Here is a 15687-nt window from a genome sequence, read left to right on the forward strand (position 1 = left end):
CAAACAGCAACGGTCCCAGAACAGATCCTTGTGGTACGCTACTCGTAACTAAACTCCATTCTGAACATTTGCCATCAACCACCACCCTCTGTCTTCTTTCAACTAGCCAATTTCTGATCCACATCTCTACATCACCCTCAATCCCCAGCCTCCGTATTTTCTGCAATAGACGACCGTGGGGAACCTTATCAAACGCTTTACTGAAATCCATATACACCACATCAACTGCTCTACCCTTGTCTACCTGTTCAGTCACCTTCTCAAAGAACTCGATAAGGTTTGTGAGGCATGACCTACCCTTCACAAAACCATGCTGACTATCCCTAATCATATTATTCCTATCTAGATGATAATCCTCTCCAAGACTTTACCCACAACAGACTTTAGTATCTTGACCAGAATTGCCAATACTTCTTCCCTACGCACCTCAATGCCATCTATTCTAATAGCCTGGGTCTCAGCATTCTCCTCCACAACATTATCTTTTTCCTGAGTGAATACTGACGAAAAGTATTCATTTAGTATCTCACTTATCTTCTCAGCCTCCACACACAACTTCCCACCACTGTCCTTGACTGGCCCTACTCTTACCTGAGTCATTCTTTTATTCCTGACATACCTATAGAAAACTTTTGGGTTTTCCTTGATCCTACCTGCCAAAGATTTCTCATGTCCCCTCCTTGCTCCTCTTAGCTCTCTCTTTAGATCCTTCCTCGCTTCCTTGTAACTATCAAGCGCCCCAACTGAAACTTCACGCCTCATCTTCATGGTGGTAGGGGGTATGACTTTGAGTCTGTGATCATTATCAAGCTCCCACAGTAGGATGCATGCCTTGTTCATATGATGTCAGTCGAGTGTGTGCTGGGCTTGGCCTGTAGGGGGTTAACTAACCTTTCAGTAATCATTTATATTTTAATATTCTTTCACAGGATGTGGGCATCACAGGCTAGGCAAGCATTTATTGTCCATCCCTAACTACCCATGAACAGGTGGTGGACAGCCACATTCTTGAAATGATGTAGGTACACACACAGTGCTGTTAGGGAGGGAGTTCCAAGATTTTGACTCAGCGGCAGTGAAAGAATAATCAATATATTTTCAAGACAGGTTGGTGAGTGGTTTGGAGGGGAACTTGCAGGTCGTGTTGGGACAGCATGGTAGCACAGTGGTTAACACGGTTTCTTCACAGCTCCAGGATCCCAGGTTTGATTCCCGGCTTGGGTCACTGACTGTGCGGAGTCTGTAGGTTCTCCCCGTGTCTACGTGGGTTTCTTCCGGGTGCTCCGATTTCTTCCCAAAGTCCAAAGATGTGCAGGGTAGGTGGATTGGCCATGATAAATTGCCCTTAGTGTCCAAAAGGTTAGATGGGGTTACTGGGTTATGGGGATAGGGTGGAGGGGTGGGCTTAAGTAGGATGCTCTTTTCAAGAGCCAGTGCAGACCCGGTGGGCCGAATGGCCTCCTTCTTCACTGTAATTTCAATGTTCTGTTCTAATCTATGTTCTGATGCATCTGCGGCCCTTAACCTTCAAGGTGATAGAGGTTGCAGGTTTGGAAGATGCTGTTGAAGTAGCCTTGATGAGTTGCAGTAGTGCATTTTGTAGATGGAACACTCAGCTGGCACTGTGCACAGGTAGCGGAGAGATTGAATGTTTATTGTGGTGCATGGGGTGGCAATCAAGCAGGCTGCCTTGTCCTGGAATGAGTTGAGCTTCTTGACGGTTGTTGGATCTGTACTCATTCAGGCAAGTGGAGGGTATTCCGTCACACTTGTGGTGTCACCAGAGGCTGTGTGCTGGAAGGATGGTACTTCCCTTACAAGATTCTCCAGTTTTCTTGACAGCGTTTCCTCTACTAAGATGGTTACCAAAAATCAACCTGGAAGTTACATGGCAGACTGATGGAAAACCCCTATTAGGAATCAGTGCAACAAGGATCAGCTGTGTGCCTTGCTAGACTATATAATCAGAGAACGGAGTCCTGCTATGGGGGGAAACCCACTTGGTGAATGAGGAATTTGCTGTGTGGTTGCTGTTTTGACAGATTCGGGCTGGTTGAGGTTATTCTGTCTTCTCAACTTTGTCTCTTGCCTGAGCTGTGGTGATCCTCAGGGTAAATCACCACCAACCAACTCTCCCCCTCAAAGGGGAAAGCAGCCAATGGTCATCTGGGACTATGGCGACTTTACTTACTTACAGTATGTTGTTGACCTCTGACTCTATGAAAACCCGGATTTGGATTGAACTCTGTCCTGTTTGAGAACCTGCACTGGTAAACTGACTGTCACTTTTATATACTATGCTGTGTTTTCCCTGGGAAACGGATTAGTCATCCAGGTTTAAATAGGAATATACTGTATGTAAAGTTAGGCTCAAAGAAGAGCTAGGTGTTTATTTCCTTTCTTTTCTTTTGTGTTTTGCTAAGTATCTGAAGACCTTTCAATAAAATTCAGTTTTTTGTATCTGAGCTATTAAATTGTTTGAACTCCACCCTGCCGATCACGGTCCCCAATCCCTTGCGACACCACACACTCCAGACTTGTGACTTGGATATAGTCTTTGGGGAGTCAGGAGGTGGGTTACTCTGCACAGAATTCCCAGCCTCTGACTTGCTCTTGTAGCCACAGTATTTTTATGGCTAGTCCAACTCAGTTTCTGGTCAGTCTAAAGGCTCATACCCATATTCTGACAACTTGGGGGATGAAATCCAGGAGTTTGCCCAGCTGCTATGGAACACGTTCGCAACAAGTCATGGTTTAATGAGAGGGGAGGAACAGCAGGAAAATAGCCAGCAGACAAAACTGACAGGAAAGAAAGATTAAACTCTCTCCTAGACAATATATTCCTGTATACTTTGTTCAGAAGAATGTGAGGGAGCTTAATATGTATGGGCAGCACGGTAGTACAAGTGGATAGCACTGTGGCTTCACAGCGCCAGGGTCCCAGGTTTGATTCCCTTCTGGGGTCACTGTCTGTGCGGAGTCTGCACGTTCTCCCCGTGTCTGCGTGGGTTTCCTCCGGGTGCTCCGGTTTCCTCCCACAGTCCAAACACATGCAGGTTAGGTGGATTGGTCATTCTAAATTGTCCTTAGTGACCAAAAAGGTTAGGAGGGGTTATTGGGTTACGGGGATAAGGTGGAAGTGAGGGCTTAAGTGGGTCGGTGCAGATGCGATGGGTCGAATGGCCTCCTTCTGCACTGTATGTTCTATGTTCTATAACATATTTACATGTTTTAGTCATTAAGGTAAGACATGTTGACTTGCTCTTGGTTCCTCAGTGCATCCCAGGCCCCTCTCCTACATAAACAGTTCAGAGAAATCAAAACCTAGATATGATCTGCACTGCTTCACTTGTTGCATCAAAGACATCCAACATTAATGGGCGACTCTCCTCAGGGATTCTGCTGACAAATTGCTTCCTGAAATATCTTCATTCATTTCAATAATGGCTGGCACTGTGCACCAGTCTGGAGTCATTCGATCCTAAAAGAAAATGCTGTGAAGTTGGGTACCGTGCCTAACAGTTGCTGGGAGGATTTTATGTTCCAACACAGTTATGAAGCCACTAAACCACTGCAAGGAAAGAAAAACTGCTAAATGCAACTACTCATTACACATCTCATTGCTTGTCAGGGCTTCAGTTACTGTAAACTAACACAAAAGTGACCAAAAACACCCCACAAGTAGGGAAGTTCTGTCCAGTGTCCTTGCCAATATTAATCCCTTAAGCAACATCAAAAAGATATCTGATTAATACACTGCTGTCTGTGAGACCTTGTTGTATACAACTGGCCAATGCAATTTACAAACTGCAACAGTGACGACCCTTGAAAAGGACTTCATCATCTGTAAAGTACATTAGGATTTTGAGGTCATGAAAACTGCTACAAAAAGTCTTCTCTCCTTTCATTTGTAATTGCAACTTTTAGCCTATACATGTGGCCATTGAACGTGGACACTCTTGACCTGTGTGGTCAAATGCTCCTGGAAAGTCCAGCAGAATGCTACCAGGAGCATAAATTCTGACCAATGTTCTCCCTCTCTTTTCAGCAGACTTCAGACCAACAGTAATGTTCCTATACTGGTTAACGTCATTGAGTCACCAAGAGTATGGGCCATCTTTAATTATTACATTTTCAGCATGTAAGAAAAAATTAAGTGTCAAAATTATTTCTCTACTGTTTCTAGACTGTCCTCAATATAAAAGGAACCAAAACCAAATTGGATCTCCGTACCTTGCTCCTTGCCTCCAGTGGGGCCACGTTTGCGAACATAGCATCTTGTACCTCTCCAGGCAGGGCTCGTAAGGCTGCTTGAAAGCATATCCTGCTCGTCGCACACGGACATTCTCCATCAGCCCCAGGTACCTGACCTGGTGGCACACTAAAGCCTCCGTAAAAACATGTGGAGCTTTCTGATCATTTGGCTTGATGCATCTGTAATGTAGCCAGTATACAAATGATTGGCAATACCATACAAGTAATATTGAGCAACCCCGCAAACAAATACATTCTATTTTAGGAAGCGGAATAGTTAGATTTTTGTGGTTCCATCTCCTTACTTGACAACAGCAAGGATCAATGTATTGGGTGTGAAGGGGAGCACCTCTGATTCACGGCAGTTCTCATTTTCTGGGAAAGGAGGCCGAGCTTCTAAAGTGTGCCGCAACATACTTCTAGCTTTCCAATGTCGGCATTAGACATCCAAATTTAAAATATGTACATATTCAATGCTTGCTTCTGAACTATCTAGCTAAGGATGCACAAACATGGTTGAAATGAGGTTAAAAGCAGACAAACATGGGAACTCAAACGTTTAGAAGGAATCAATGAGGCAAAATGCCATGGACTTGCAAAATAAGCAGAATGCCAGAAATCAGAAATAAAAATTGAAGATGGTCAGATCAGTCAATGGTTGGAAAGAAAAAGAATACTAACCTTTCAATTGTAACCATTTGCAGAACATGCAGATCATTTACCCAGTGTTCTTTTATCGAAGCTGGTCAACCTCTTCCAATATTTGAGGCAAAATGACATCACATTTTGCAACTGCATTCTTTTAGGATTGCTGAGTGTCAAATGAGTTGGTGTAGTGCAGATTCCCATTACCTGACCTGAGGTCCCTGACACATCGATGGTGCTTTTTATATTGTGCTTCAGGTGCAGTCTCCCACACTCATTAACAAGTTGGAAACGTTTGCTTATCGAGGGTCACATTAGGCTATTTCTGACCATTCACATACTGCCCAGTGTGTAATTTCTCTTCTCAGAATAATTGGGTTGTTCACACAGTTTCAAAAAAAGAAATCCTACCTGATATAGTTGGGATTTTTGGTCTGTAGGTTTTTCATCAAAGTTGCAACAGAAGCTTTGAACTGTGATCCAGCTGTAGGTGGCCGCTTCAACGACATCTTAGCTGGGTTTCCTTCTGGGAAGAGGGCTTTGACCAGCATATGGTTGGTCTTCCACATAGCCTGGGACAGGTCGCGGTACAGCAAGTCATTGTTTTTATCCACAAATCCTTCCACGTGGTACATCACCTTGAAGAGGAAACAGAAGCATCAATGCCATGATCTCCTCTGGCAGGAAAAACATCAAAACAAGGCAACAGTAGCTCCTTAGGGATAAATTATGTTAGCAACTCAGTAAAGTACTTTAAAATATAAGGATAGGCTTCACAAGTTTGGACAGAGATTTGCACACAGGGATTTGGGCAAGGATTAGAAAACATGACTGCCTTTTCCATGCCCAGTAAATTGAGAAGATCTGAATTGTTCACACATTGTTATGATCATTTACATCCTGGTTATTATGACTGATTTGTCGGTTAAATAAAGCAATATTCCACCCAATCATGGCAATCACTAATCTCTTAACAGAATCTATTTAGTAATTGTGTAAAAACACAAAGGCGATATCATAATTTTCATCACAACATGCAAGTGGTTTATTTTTATAAAGAAAACACTTTTAAAATCAGAAAAATATCAACTTAACTCAATGAAATTTTCAGATAGCACAATGGATAGAGATGACCAGGAATTAGATTTGTATCTTTAGAATTCTACAAAAAAAGCTGGACAGGGTTCCATTATCAGCGGTCTATGTAATTGAAGGCAGGTGCTTCGGTTGGAGGCCAGATGATAAGCTTCAGATACAGGAGAAACCAATATTTTAGCACAAATTTCTATACCTTGCCAGCATAGTGCTGTATCCTGAAGCAGTTGTGAGGCAAAGTGGTATCATTAAGGAAGCGAGAACTTTTGCTCATTCGGCTTTCAAAGCGCTCATGTACGGCGCAGATTTGATTGAGCTTCTCGAGGAAGGTCTCGTCAGTTACAGTGCCAGGCCGTAAGCATTCTTCATCAAGCATCGCCAGAATCCCATTTGTATTCTAAAAATGAACACATATTTCAACCCATGAATCAGCACGAACAGTGGAATGACACTGCAATTAATGCATCTATACATACACGTATAGATATACAAACACAAGACTTTGCTGCAAGGTAACAACTTCGCCAAGATAGTCCTGATCTTCTGCTCAAAATTTAAGCTTGTATATTGACAGAACAAAAATTAATTTTCAATAAAAATGAACACCATAAAATGCTATTGCTATCGGATAACGTATTGATAAAGGACAAAATCCTTTGAACAACATTTTTAAAGATTATTTGTGGAGATTTCTGAGCAGTGGATTTAGTTGCTGCAGAAGAGCCATTGTGTCATTTTTTTCAATACGTGTAAGGGATGTACTTTTGTAAAGTCGCAGTTTGATGAGGTACCACATTTCAAAATGCATCAAGTAGCTTAGCACAATAATCTTGTCGCACAAATAAAGGAAAATTAGCCACATTTATGTATATTTTAAATGAAGATACTTCAGTGTGAAATTGTTTATTTCTGGAAACAAATTGTTGAAAGTGATTCAACACGAGTTGTACCCACAATTTCATCAGAGGAGTTGTGAACGCACTCATTAACACTGCAATTAAGTTACTGTGACAAACCCCTAGTTGCCACATTCCGGCGCCTGTTCGGGTACACAGAAGAATTCAGAATGTCCAAATTAACTAATAGGACATCTTTCGGGACTTGTGGGAGGAAACCAGAGCACCCGGGGGAAACCCACGCAGACATGGGGGAACGTGCAGACTCCACACAGTGACCCAAGCCGGGAATCGAACCTGGGACTCTGGAGCTGTGAAGCAACAGTGTTACCCACTGTGCTACCATTAGATGCTTGAATAGCAGGACAGAATGAAGGCTGACTGATCTTCAGCCAAGTGATCCTCCCATCTGATGAGTCTAAAGTTGTATTGACATAAGTCATTAGGTCACCTGGACAATTGTTGAAAACTACTGACCTAGGGAAGCCAAAAAGAGACAGAAAGAAATGAAGAGGACTGATTTTTTTTTAAAATTACACCGTTGCTGAATGCAGGATATCATATTGTAATAGATTTTAGACAGAGGTGAAGATAATGTCAGCCTGTACCTGAGCTTTGCAGTGATAGGCCACATCGACATTGTTTTTTTGTGGCTCCAATTGTTTTTTTGTGGCTCCAATTATTTCACTTAAGTCCATCAAGGATATCAAATCTAGCAGTTAATAGGTCACATTTGTTGATATGACAAGATTACTACATTTAATCCTGTAGTTAAACTTCTCCAGCTACTACTTTAGATAAGCTTGTGTCCTTAGCCGAACATTACAGACTCTATAGCACAATAACAAGCCATTTGGTCAAACTGGACTATGTCAGTATTTCAACTCCACAAACCTTCCTCTCGCCATGGAAACATGGCAATCCTTTACACTCAAAAGCACTGCACTTGAAAAGTTTCCAATTCTCATATATCCATTCCCCAATCCAAGTCAAGTTCCCAAATTTATGGCCCACTCCCTCTCCCGGGGTGGGATGGCAGAGGGGTATAAAATTGATCATCATGCAACGGAACCTTACCTGATGCCTATCTGCTACCACTGGCACTTTACCCAAAGTGTGGGAGGTTCCGGGCGGCCTGCTTGCTCTTTGGTCAATTGAGGCGCTCAAGTGGCCAATTAATAGCTACTTATGGAGTCCCTCCTGCCACTGTTCGAATGTTTTGAGTGGCCAGGCAAATCCACAGCAATGTCCATGTTGCCTCGTGAAAGCTGGCAAGCCTTGTGGCCTATCCCCAAGTGGAAAAGGGGGCTGGGAAAGATGCCTCCATTTTGGGCAGCCAGTGCCTATCCAATGCTCCCTCTGACAGTTCACCTCCTCAGCACTGTTCAGAGTGCCCTCCCCAACCTCCGCCAGGGCTTGTGAGCAAGACCCCAGATTTATCTTCATCTGAGCTCCGTGACTCTTCTTCAGAAAACTCACTGTAATACCAACAGTGACCAATTCTCCCAAGGGCACCTCTGAGATAAGAGAGCTGCCAAACAGGAGGAACAACTTCCTCTTGGAATGAGGGCAGATGACCCGCCCTGTGGCAATTAAACCCTGGTGACCATTAAATGGCTCTAGCGTGACATGGTCACGTGCAGAGAACTTTGTTCCCGACTTTAACACTGGGGCAAATACCCTGCAAACCACCTATTGCGTCACCCCACCCGGTAAATTCATCTTTCAGGAATCACTGGAGGCAGGGAGTATTCCAGAGGATTGGAAAATGGTTACTGTAACACCCCTGTTTAAGAAGGAAGGGAGGCAGAAGACAGTAAATTACAGGCCAGTTAGCCTGACTTTGGTTGTTGGGAAGATTTTAGAGTCTATTATTAAAGAGGAGATCGTGGAGTACTTCGAAGTGCATGGTAAAATAGGACTAAGTCAGCACGGTTTCGTCAACGGGAGGTCATGCCTAAATCTGTTAGAATTCTTTGAGGAGGTAACAAGGAAGTTAGAGAAAGGAGAACCAGTGGACGTGATCTACTTGGATTTCCAGAAGGACTTTGACAAGGTGCCATACAGGAGGTTGCTAAATAAGATAAGAGCCCATGTGTTAAGGGCAAGGTACTGGCATGGATAGATTGGCAGAAGGCAGAGAGTGAGGATAAAGGGGTCCTTTTCAGGATAGCAGCCGATGACTAGTGGTGTTCCACAGGGGTCAGTGTTGGGACCACAGCTATTCACAATGCACAATAATGATCTGGAAGAAGAAACTGAAAGATTGTTGTTAAGTTTGCAGATGATACAAAGGTAGTATTGAGGAAGCAGGCGGACTGCAGAAGGACCTGAACAAGGCTAGGAGAGTGGGGAAAGAAGAGGCAAATGGAATACAATGTGGAAAAGTATGAGGTTATGCACTTTGATAGGAAGAATAGAGGCATAGACTATTTTCTAAATGCAAAAAGGCTCTGGAAATCAGAAGCACAAAGGGACATATGAACCCTTGTTCAGGATTCTCTTAAGGTTAACATGCAGGTTCAGTTGTCAGTTAGAAAGGCAAATGCAATGTTAACATTCATGTCAAGAGGACTAGAATAATAATAATCTTTATTATCACAAGTAGGCTTACAGTAACACTGCAATGAACTTACTGTGAATACAAGAGCAGGGGTGTACTGTCGAGCTGTACAAGGCTCTGGTCAGACCCCATTTGGAATATTGTGAGCAATTGTGGGCCCCGTATCCAAGGAAGAATGTGCTGGCCTTGGAGAGGTTCAGAGGGGGTTCACAAGAATGATCCCAGAATGAAGAGTTTGCCATATGAGGAGCGGTTGGGGATGCTGGGTCTGTACTCGATGATGTTTAGAAGGACGAGCGAGTATCTCATTGAAACTTACAGAATAGAAAGAGGTTTAGAGTGAATGTGGAGAGCATGTTTCCACTAATAAGAGAAACTAGAACCCGAGTACACTCCTTCAGGTTGAAAGGACGATCCTTTAAACAGAGATGAGGAGTTACATCTTCAACCAGAGGGTGGTGAATCTGTGGAACTCTTTGCCACAGACGGCCGTGGAGGCCAAGTCACTTGAGTATCTTTAAGACAGAGATAGATAGGTTAGTGATTAAAGGGGCCACATGGTGGTGCAGTGGGTTAGCACAGCGGCCTCATGGCGCTGAGGTCCCAGGTTCGATCCCAGCTCTGGGTCGCTGTCCGTGTGGAGTTTGCACATTCACCCCGTGTTTGCATGGGTTTCGCCCCACAACCCAAAAATGTGCAAGCTAGGTGGATTGGCCATGCTAAATTGCCCCTTAATTAGAAAAAATGAATTGGGTACTCTAAGTTTAAAAAGAAAGGTTTGTGATTAATAAGGGGATCAGGGGTTATGGGGAGAAGGGAGGAGAATGGGGATGAGAAAAATATCAGCCATGATTGAATGGCGGACCAGACTTGATGGGCCAAATGGCTTAATTCTGCTCCTCTGTTTTATGGGATTATCCCTGTTAATTGCTGCACCTCACCCTGTCCATCTATTATATTCTCCCTCGCGTGTATCTGACCTTCTCTCAAAATTCATCAGTGAAATCTGCTTCAACCAAGCCAAGTAGCAGCAAGCTTCACATTCTTACAACTGCTTCAACATTTTTATTGTTAAGTATTAAACTGAAAACTATAAATTGTAAATTTTATTAAATAATTATAGAAAATGACATAAATTCATCGCACGTCCTCTAATCAAACTGAAAAAGTCCAACTTACATTTTCAATCAGCTCACAAATGATGGCATTGTTGAAGTACTCAATGTGAGTCCATTCAATTCCCTGTGAAATATATGAATGTTCAGAATGTGATTACTGCAGCAAAATATGGCTCCTTCTGATAATCTTTCAACATTTGGCTAAATACAGTGTCTGTTTATATCTTTGTTCCGGTTGAGAATTTTTTCCAATACACAATGACACTCTAAATTGGAAACATTGCAATATCCCTCTCAGCCAGAATTCTATACACTTTGAAACACTGGACTTGAAAAGCTTCCAATTCTTCTCCCATTCCATTCCCCAATCCAAGTCAATTTCCCATGCACTTCATGGGAAACTGTCCAGGAACATACGTCATGGCACAAGGTCACTTCTGTCACTTTGATGCATGCAGTTCTTTTTCCATTTCTTGATCACATGTGTTCCTAAACAAATCCACAAATTTCCTAAATAACCAGCAACACAGATAGATGCTGTTTCAGGTGAAAGATGGCCTGGTACATTTTAAAATAATTTCTATGTGAATATCAACATCTAGCTTCAGATTTGCAAGAAACAGCGCTGCAATTTTCATCCTTAAAGCTGGTTCCAGTGCTTCCTAATTGCAGATTTAAAAAAAATGAAATACTTAGTAAAGGAAGTGGTTTTTGGACATAGGAAGAATAAAGGACATTGGAAAGATTCTAGAAAGGCCAGCAGGAAAGACAAAGTCCTGATTTACAAACAAGAACAGAGTACAAGTACCTGGAAGGAGTCTTTGCACAGCCAATAGCAAGGCATCAATAGCAGCAAGCAAGAAAGGGATTCAAAGGGGCTACAGCACAGAAAAAGAACACAGTTTTAAAAGACATAAAGACATGCAGTCAACAGTTATATGGGAAACATCAAGTGTTCTTTAATACTCTTCGCAGGATAATTCCATTTACAGACTTAATAAAACAATTCTATATCTAGAAAGACAGAACCTATGAATTAAAATACACAAGGCACTTTTGTACATCCCAGAAAGGCAGTATAACCTCTAATTGGCCAAAGCAATGTGCAGTTAAAAGCTCGGAGGCCTTACTGTGATTGTGACAAAGGTTGTTTCTGAAAAGGTGCACTTAAGTTTTCTTTTCATCCAACTTTTCATTAAAAGTATTCATTTTAAAAAATCAGCTACTTAATAGTTTGTATTGCAGATTATAAGTGATTCCAGATAAACTGATCTTTTTTTTGTCATTTCACGTATGCGCTTCACTCTAGTATAGTGTCTGTCATTCTTGTCAGCTCTCAGATTTCCAAATTGCGTAGCATTTCCTCTACTCATCCCTTCTTTCTAGTTTAATTTATGACTCTCTGCTCCTTCCCGCACAAAGAAAGAGATGGAATTTTCTCGACTTTGAGCGATCAGGAAGTTGCAGCCTCTGACCTCAGTGCTCACTATCTCACCAAGTCTCCGGGAACAGCTAGCCAATGCATTATGTGGCCAGGCACAGTCAGGAAGACTGAGAATGAATCAGATACACAAAAATAAGGGATTTTGTTTTGCCACTTTTAATTTCAATTTCTAATAGTTTCTACTATTTAAAATAAAACTATTCTCTGAACTAATTCATATTCTTGAGATCATGGTGAGTAAAAGCCTGACAATAGAGATTATTGTCTGGACAGTTGCACTCGATGTAGATCCATGTGGCCAAAGAAAAATCTTTTCTCCTTTACTCCCCATTGACTTTCTTCCAATTCCTTTGTTACATCCACTTATTTTTCTCAACAGCTGAAACAGTTGTTGAACAAAATGATAAATGCAGGCTGGACACCTTTGGCAATTACACTAACGTTCAACAGATACCTGGGTACTAGTCAACAAACTCAGGACGAGAGTGGAGCTACACAAGAGGTTGTATGTTAAGAGATATCAAACCATTGGAAGTCTTGTAAAAAAAAATTAAAAGCATATCTACCTTTTATCCAGTTGCATCACTGCCATGTTTTCTTAAGCTGCCTAAACACTTTCTCTGGCATAATTTCCTCTTGTGTTACAGGTTTTCCTCAGCTTTAATGATTGTTCGTCATCACCTCCAGACCAATACGTTTCCTTACTGGCATGACATCCTCAATAAACTCCAACTTGTGTCAACCCTGCTGCAGTTCTCATCTCCTGCATCAAGTCCTATTCGTCAATTAACACTGCCCCCAATGTCTCAAATTTAAAATCCTCAACCTTTTCTTTAAATTCTCCCCACCCCCCCTCCCCCCATTCTACCCGAGAACCCTCCTCCAACCCTAAGTTGCATCCTTCAACTCTCTATTCTTCTGATCACTGTCTCTTGTGTATTTGCCATCTCTTCAACTGCAAGACCCTATTCTCAGGAATTCCCCGACTGGAACACCTTTCTACCTCTACATTGTTCTTCCCTCCTTTAAAAACTCAAAGCCTATTCATTCATCCATTTGTGCCCTTGGTCACATTTCCTTTCCTCATTCAATGTCCACTTTCTATTTGCCTTCTATGAAGTCGCTTGGGAAACCCTTACATCAAAGGTGCTATATAAGTGGAAGTTGTCGGTGTTTCCTTTGAGAAGTGGAACCTTTCGGACCTTCCTCCCCCCCTTCTACCACTACTCACTCTTATTTGACCACCACATTTTCCTTCCAAATAAAAATTAAAATAGCTTAAGACAGGAAAATCCATTAGGGATGTTTAACAGATTTCTCGGTGCATGAATAATTTAATGGATTTCTGAAGAAGCGGTGGTTTATATTTACCAATACGTTTTAGGGATGATAAATCCGGAGAGCCTTTGCTGAAACAATCTCTGAGCATGCAAACATTGTAATATTTCTTCTAGCATTTCTTTCTATAATTAAAAACTATAATTGTTATAGGTTTAGTGTTCTGTCAAAGGTTCACTTCAAATTTTTCAATTACTTTTCCCCTTTAAAAAACGGATAAAAGTTGAAAGGCGGATTTATGTGTGATCTAGGTTTTCATCCAAAACATTCCAGTGCCGCCTGCGCGGTTGAGTTTCCTAACGTAAGACTGTCCAGGATTTGATCAGCCTGGAGATACCACACCCGCCAGCAAAGAAAAAAGAATTCCCCCAAAATGTGTTTCGCCTCATGTACAGAGGATAATAAATGAACTGGAATTTGTACCATCTATTAAAAGAAGTACTTTCTTTTAGAAAAGAAGACCAAATGGCTGAAATTTTCAAAATGCTCCCACTGGCGGCATCTTCCAGTCTCGCTGACGGCGACCACGGGCGCGATTCTCCGCTCCCACGCCGGGTGGGAGAATCGCGGGAGGGCCGCTCTGGCACCCCCGGCGATTCTCCCAACCCCCCAAAATGGCGTGTCGCAAAACGCGACACGCCGCTTGGAGAATCGCGGGCCGCCGTTTTTCACGGCGACCCGCGATTCTCCGACCCGGATGGGCTGAGCGGCCTGCCGTTCCCGAACGGTTCACACCGGCGGCAACCACACCTGGTCACTGCCGGCGTGAACATGGTGCCAAAGGTGAGTATGGGGCTTGTGGGGGGTGGAGAGGGGAGTGAGCACCACAACCGTGCTCGCGAGGGGACTGGCCCGCGATTGGTGCCCACCGATCGTCGGGCCGGCGTCTCAAAGGGACGCACTCTTTCCTCTCCGCTGCCCCGCAAGATCAAGCCACCACGTCTTGTGGGGCAGCGGAGGGGAAGACGGCAACCGCGCAAGCGCGGGTTTGAGCCGTCAGCCGTCGTGACGTCAGCTGCGCATGCGCAGTTTGGAGCCGGCTAACCTGCGCATACGCGGCTGACGTAATTAGGCGCGCCGGCCGCGTGCCGGGGGGGGGGGAGAATAGGGGGCAAGGAGCGGCCTCCAACACCGTCGTGAACCTCTCCGGGTTTCACGACGACGTCGTGCCTTGCGGAGAATTCCGCCCCTCCTGTCTGGTGGCAAAGGGTGTGAACAACGGAAAAATCCGTTGACAATGGTGGGATCCCTGAACTTAAAAATAGAATCAAAGAATGATAAAGACAGAAAGAGCCATTTCAGCCCATGTCTCTGCCAGGTCTTCAGTAGCCTTTCAATTAATCTTTAACCAATCTCACTCTACTGCCCCTCCCTGATATCCCTGTATGTTTTTTTCTTTCAAGTTTTTATCTAATTCTCTTCCTGATTCATCTCAAATCCATTTTTAAACTCAGTGGATAACTGCACAGTGAAACTTGTTCTGTGTGAGATTCCTCAGGTAAAAGCAAAAAAAACTGCTCTGAAGAATATCATAGAATCATAAAATTTACAGTGCAGAAGGAGGCCATTCGGCTATCTAGTGTACACCGGCCCTTGAAAGGGCACGCTACTTATGACCACATCTTCACCCTATCCCTGTAACCCAACTAATCTTTGGACACTACGGGGCAATTTAGCATGGCCAGTCCACCTAGTCCGCACATCTTTGGACTGTGGGAGGAAACCGGAGGCCCCCGGAAGAAACCCACACAGACAAGGAGAGAACGTGCAAACTCCACACAGTCACCCAAGCCGGGAATTGAACCAGGGTCCCTGGTGCTGTAAAGCAACAGTGCTAATCACTGTGACACTGTGCTGCCCAAGATGTTGGGTGGAAAGATGCTGCCTCTCTCCTTGGGCAAAAAGGGAGGTAACAATAATTGAGGAAAGGCTACACAAATTCAACCTTCGCCATTCTCTTAAATTGCCAAGAAGTCAGTTCAAGAATGGCCAAAGTAAGGCCCAGTATTAGATCAGAGGCTGAGCTCTCAATCAACACCAGGAAAAGTGAAAAGGTGTTTGAAAAAAATTAAATGCACATTTCAATCAAGAATACAATGCAAGCCTAAATATAGGCCCATTTTGCCCAAAACATTTCTGCCTAAATCTCTACACTGATGTAAGCCAAAACAAGGTCAAAAATGTGTGCTCTATTTACGAGATAGATATGATCTTACAGACTGAAATTTGGAAATTAGGTTTTCAAGAAGAAATTCAGCAATGGAACCAAATTTATTTTCGGACTTCATAATTGCATGTACCATACAATTCCCACCACATTTAGCAGTAACCAAT

The 15687-nt window shown here is 43.1% G+C and overlaps 1 protein-coding gene across 5 annotated transcripts in view; it reads right to left on the reverse strand.

Annotated features, from left to right (window-relative positions):
• Positions 1 to 15687, reverse strand: part of myo1b (myosin IB) — a 336645-nt gene that overhangs the window by 61384 nt on the left and 259574 nt on the right. For all 5 annotated transcript variants that reach the window (XM_038789125.1, XM_038789124.1, XM_038789122.1 and 2 more), the window contains 4 exons: positions 10633 to 10695; positions 6191 to 6391; positions 5311 to 5537; positions 4234 to 4434 (listed from right to left, as the gene is read on the reverse strand). In XM_038789125.1, the coding sequence (XP_038645053.1) occupies positions 4234 to 4434; positions 5311 to 5537; positions 6191 to 6391; positions 10633 to 10695 (692 nt within the window). The remainder of the gene's footprint in view (positions 1 to 4233; positions 4435 to 5310; positions 5538 to 6190; positions 6392 to 10632; positions 10696 to 15687) is intronic.

Source organism: Scyliorhinus canicula, chromosome 2 (genome assembly GCF_902713615.1).
Source record: "Scyliorhinus canicula chromosome 2, sScyCan1.1, whole genome shotgun sequence".
Classification (NCBI taxonomy): Eukaryota; Metazoa; Chordata; class Chondrichthyes; order Carcharhiniformes; family Scyliorhinidae; genus Scyliorhinus; species Scyliorhinus canicula.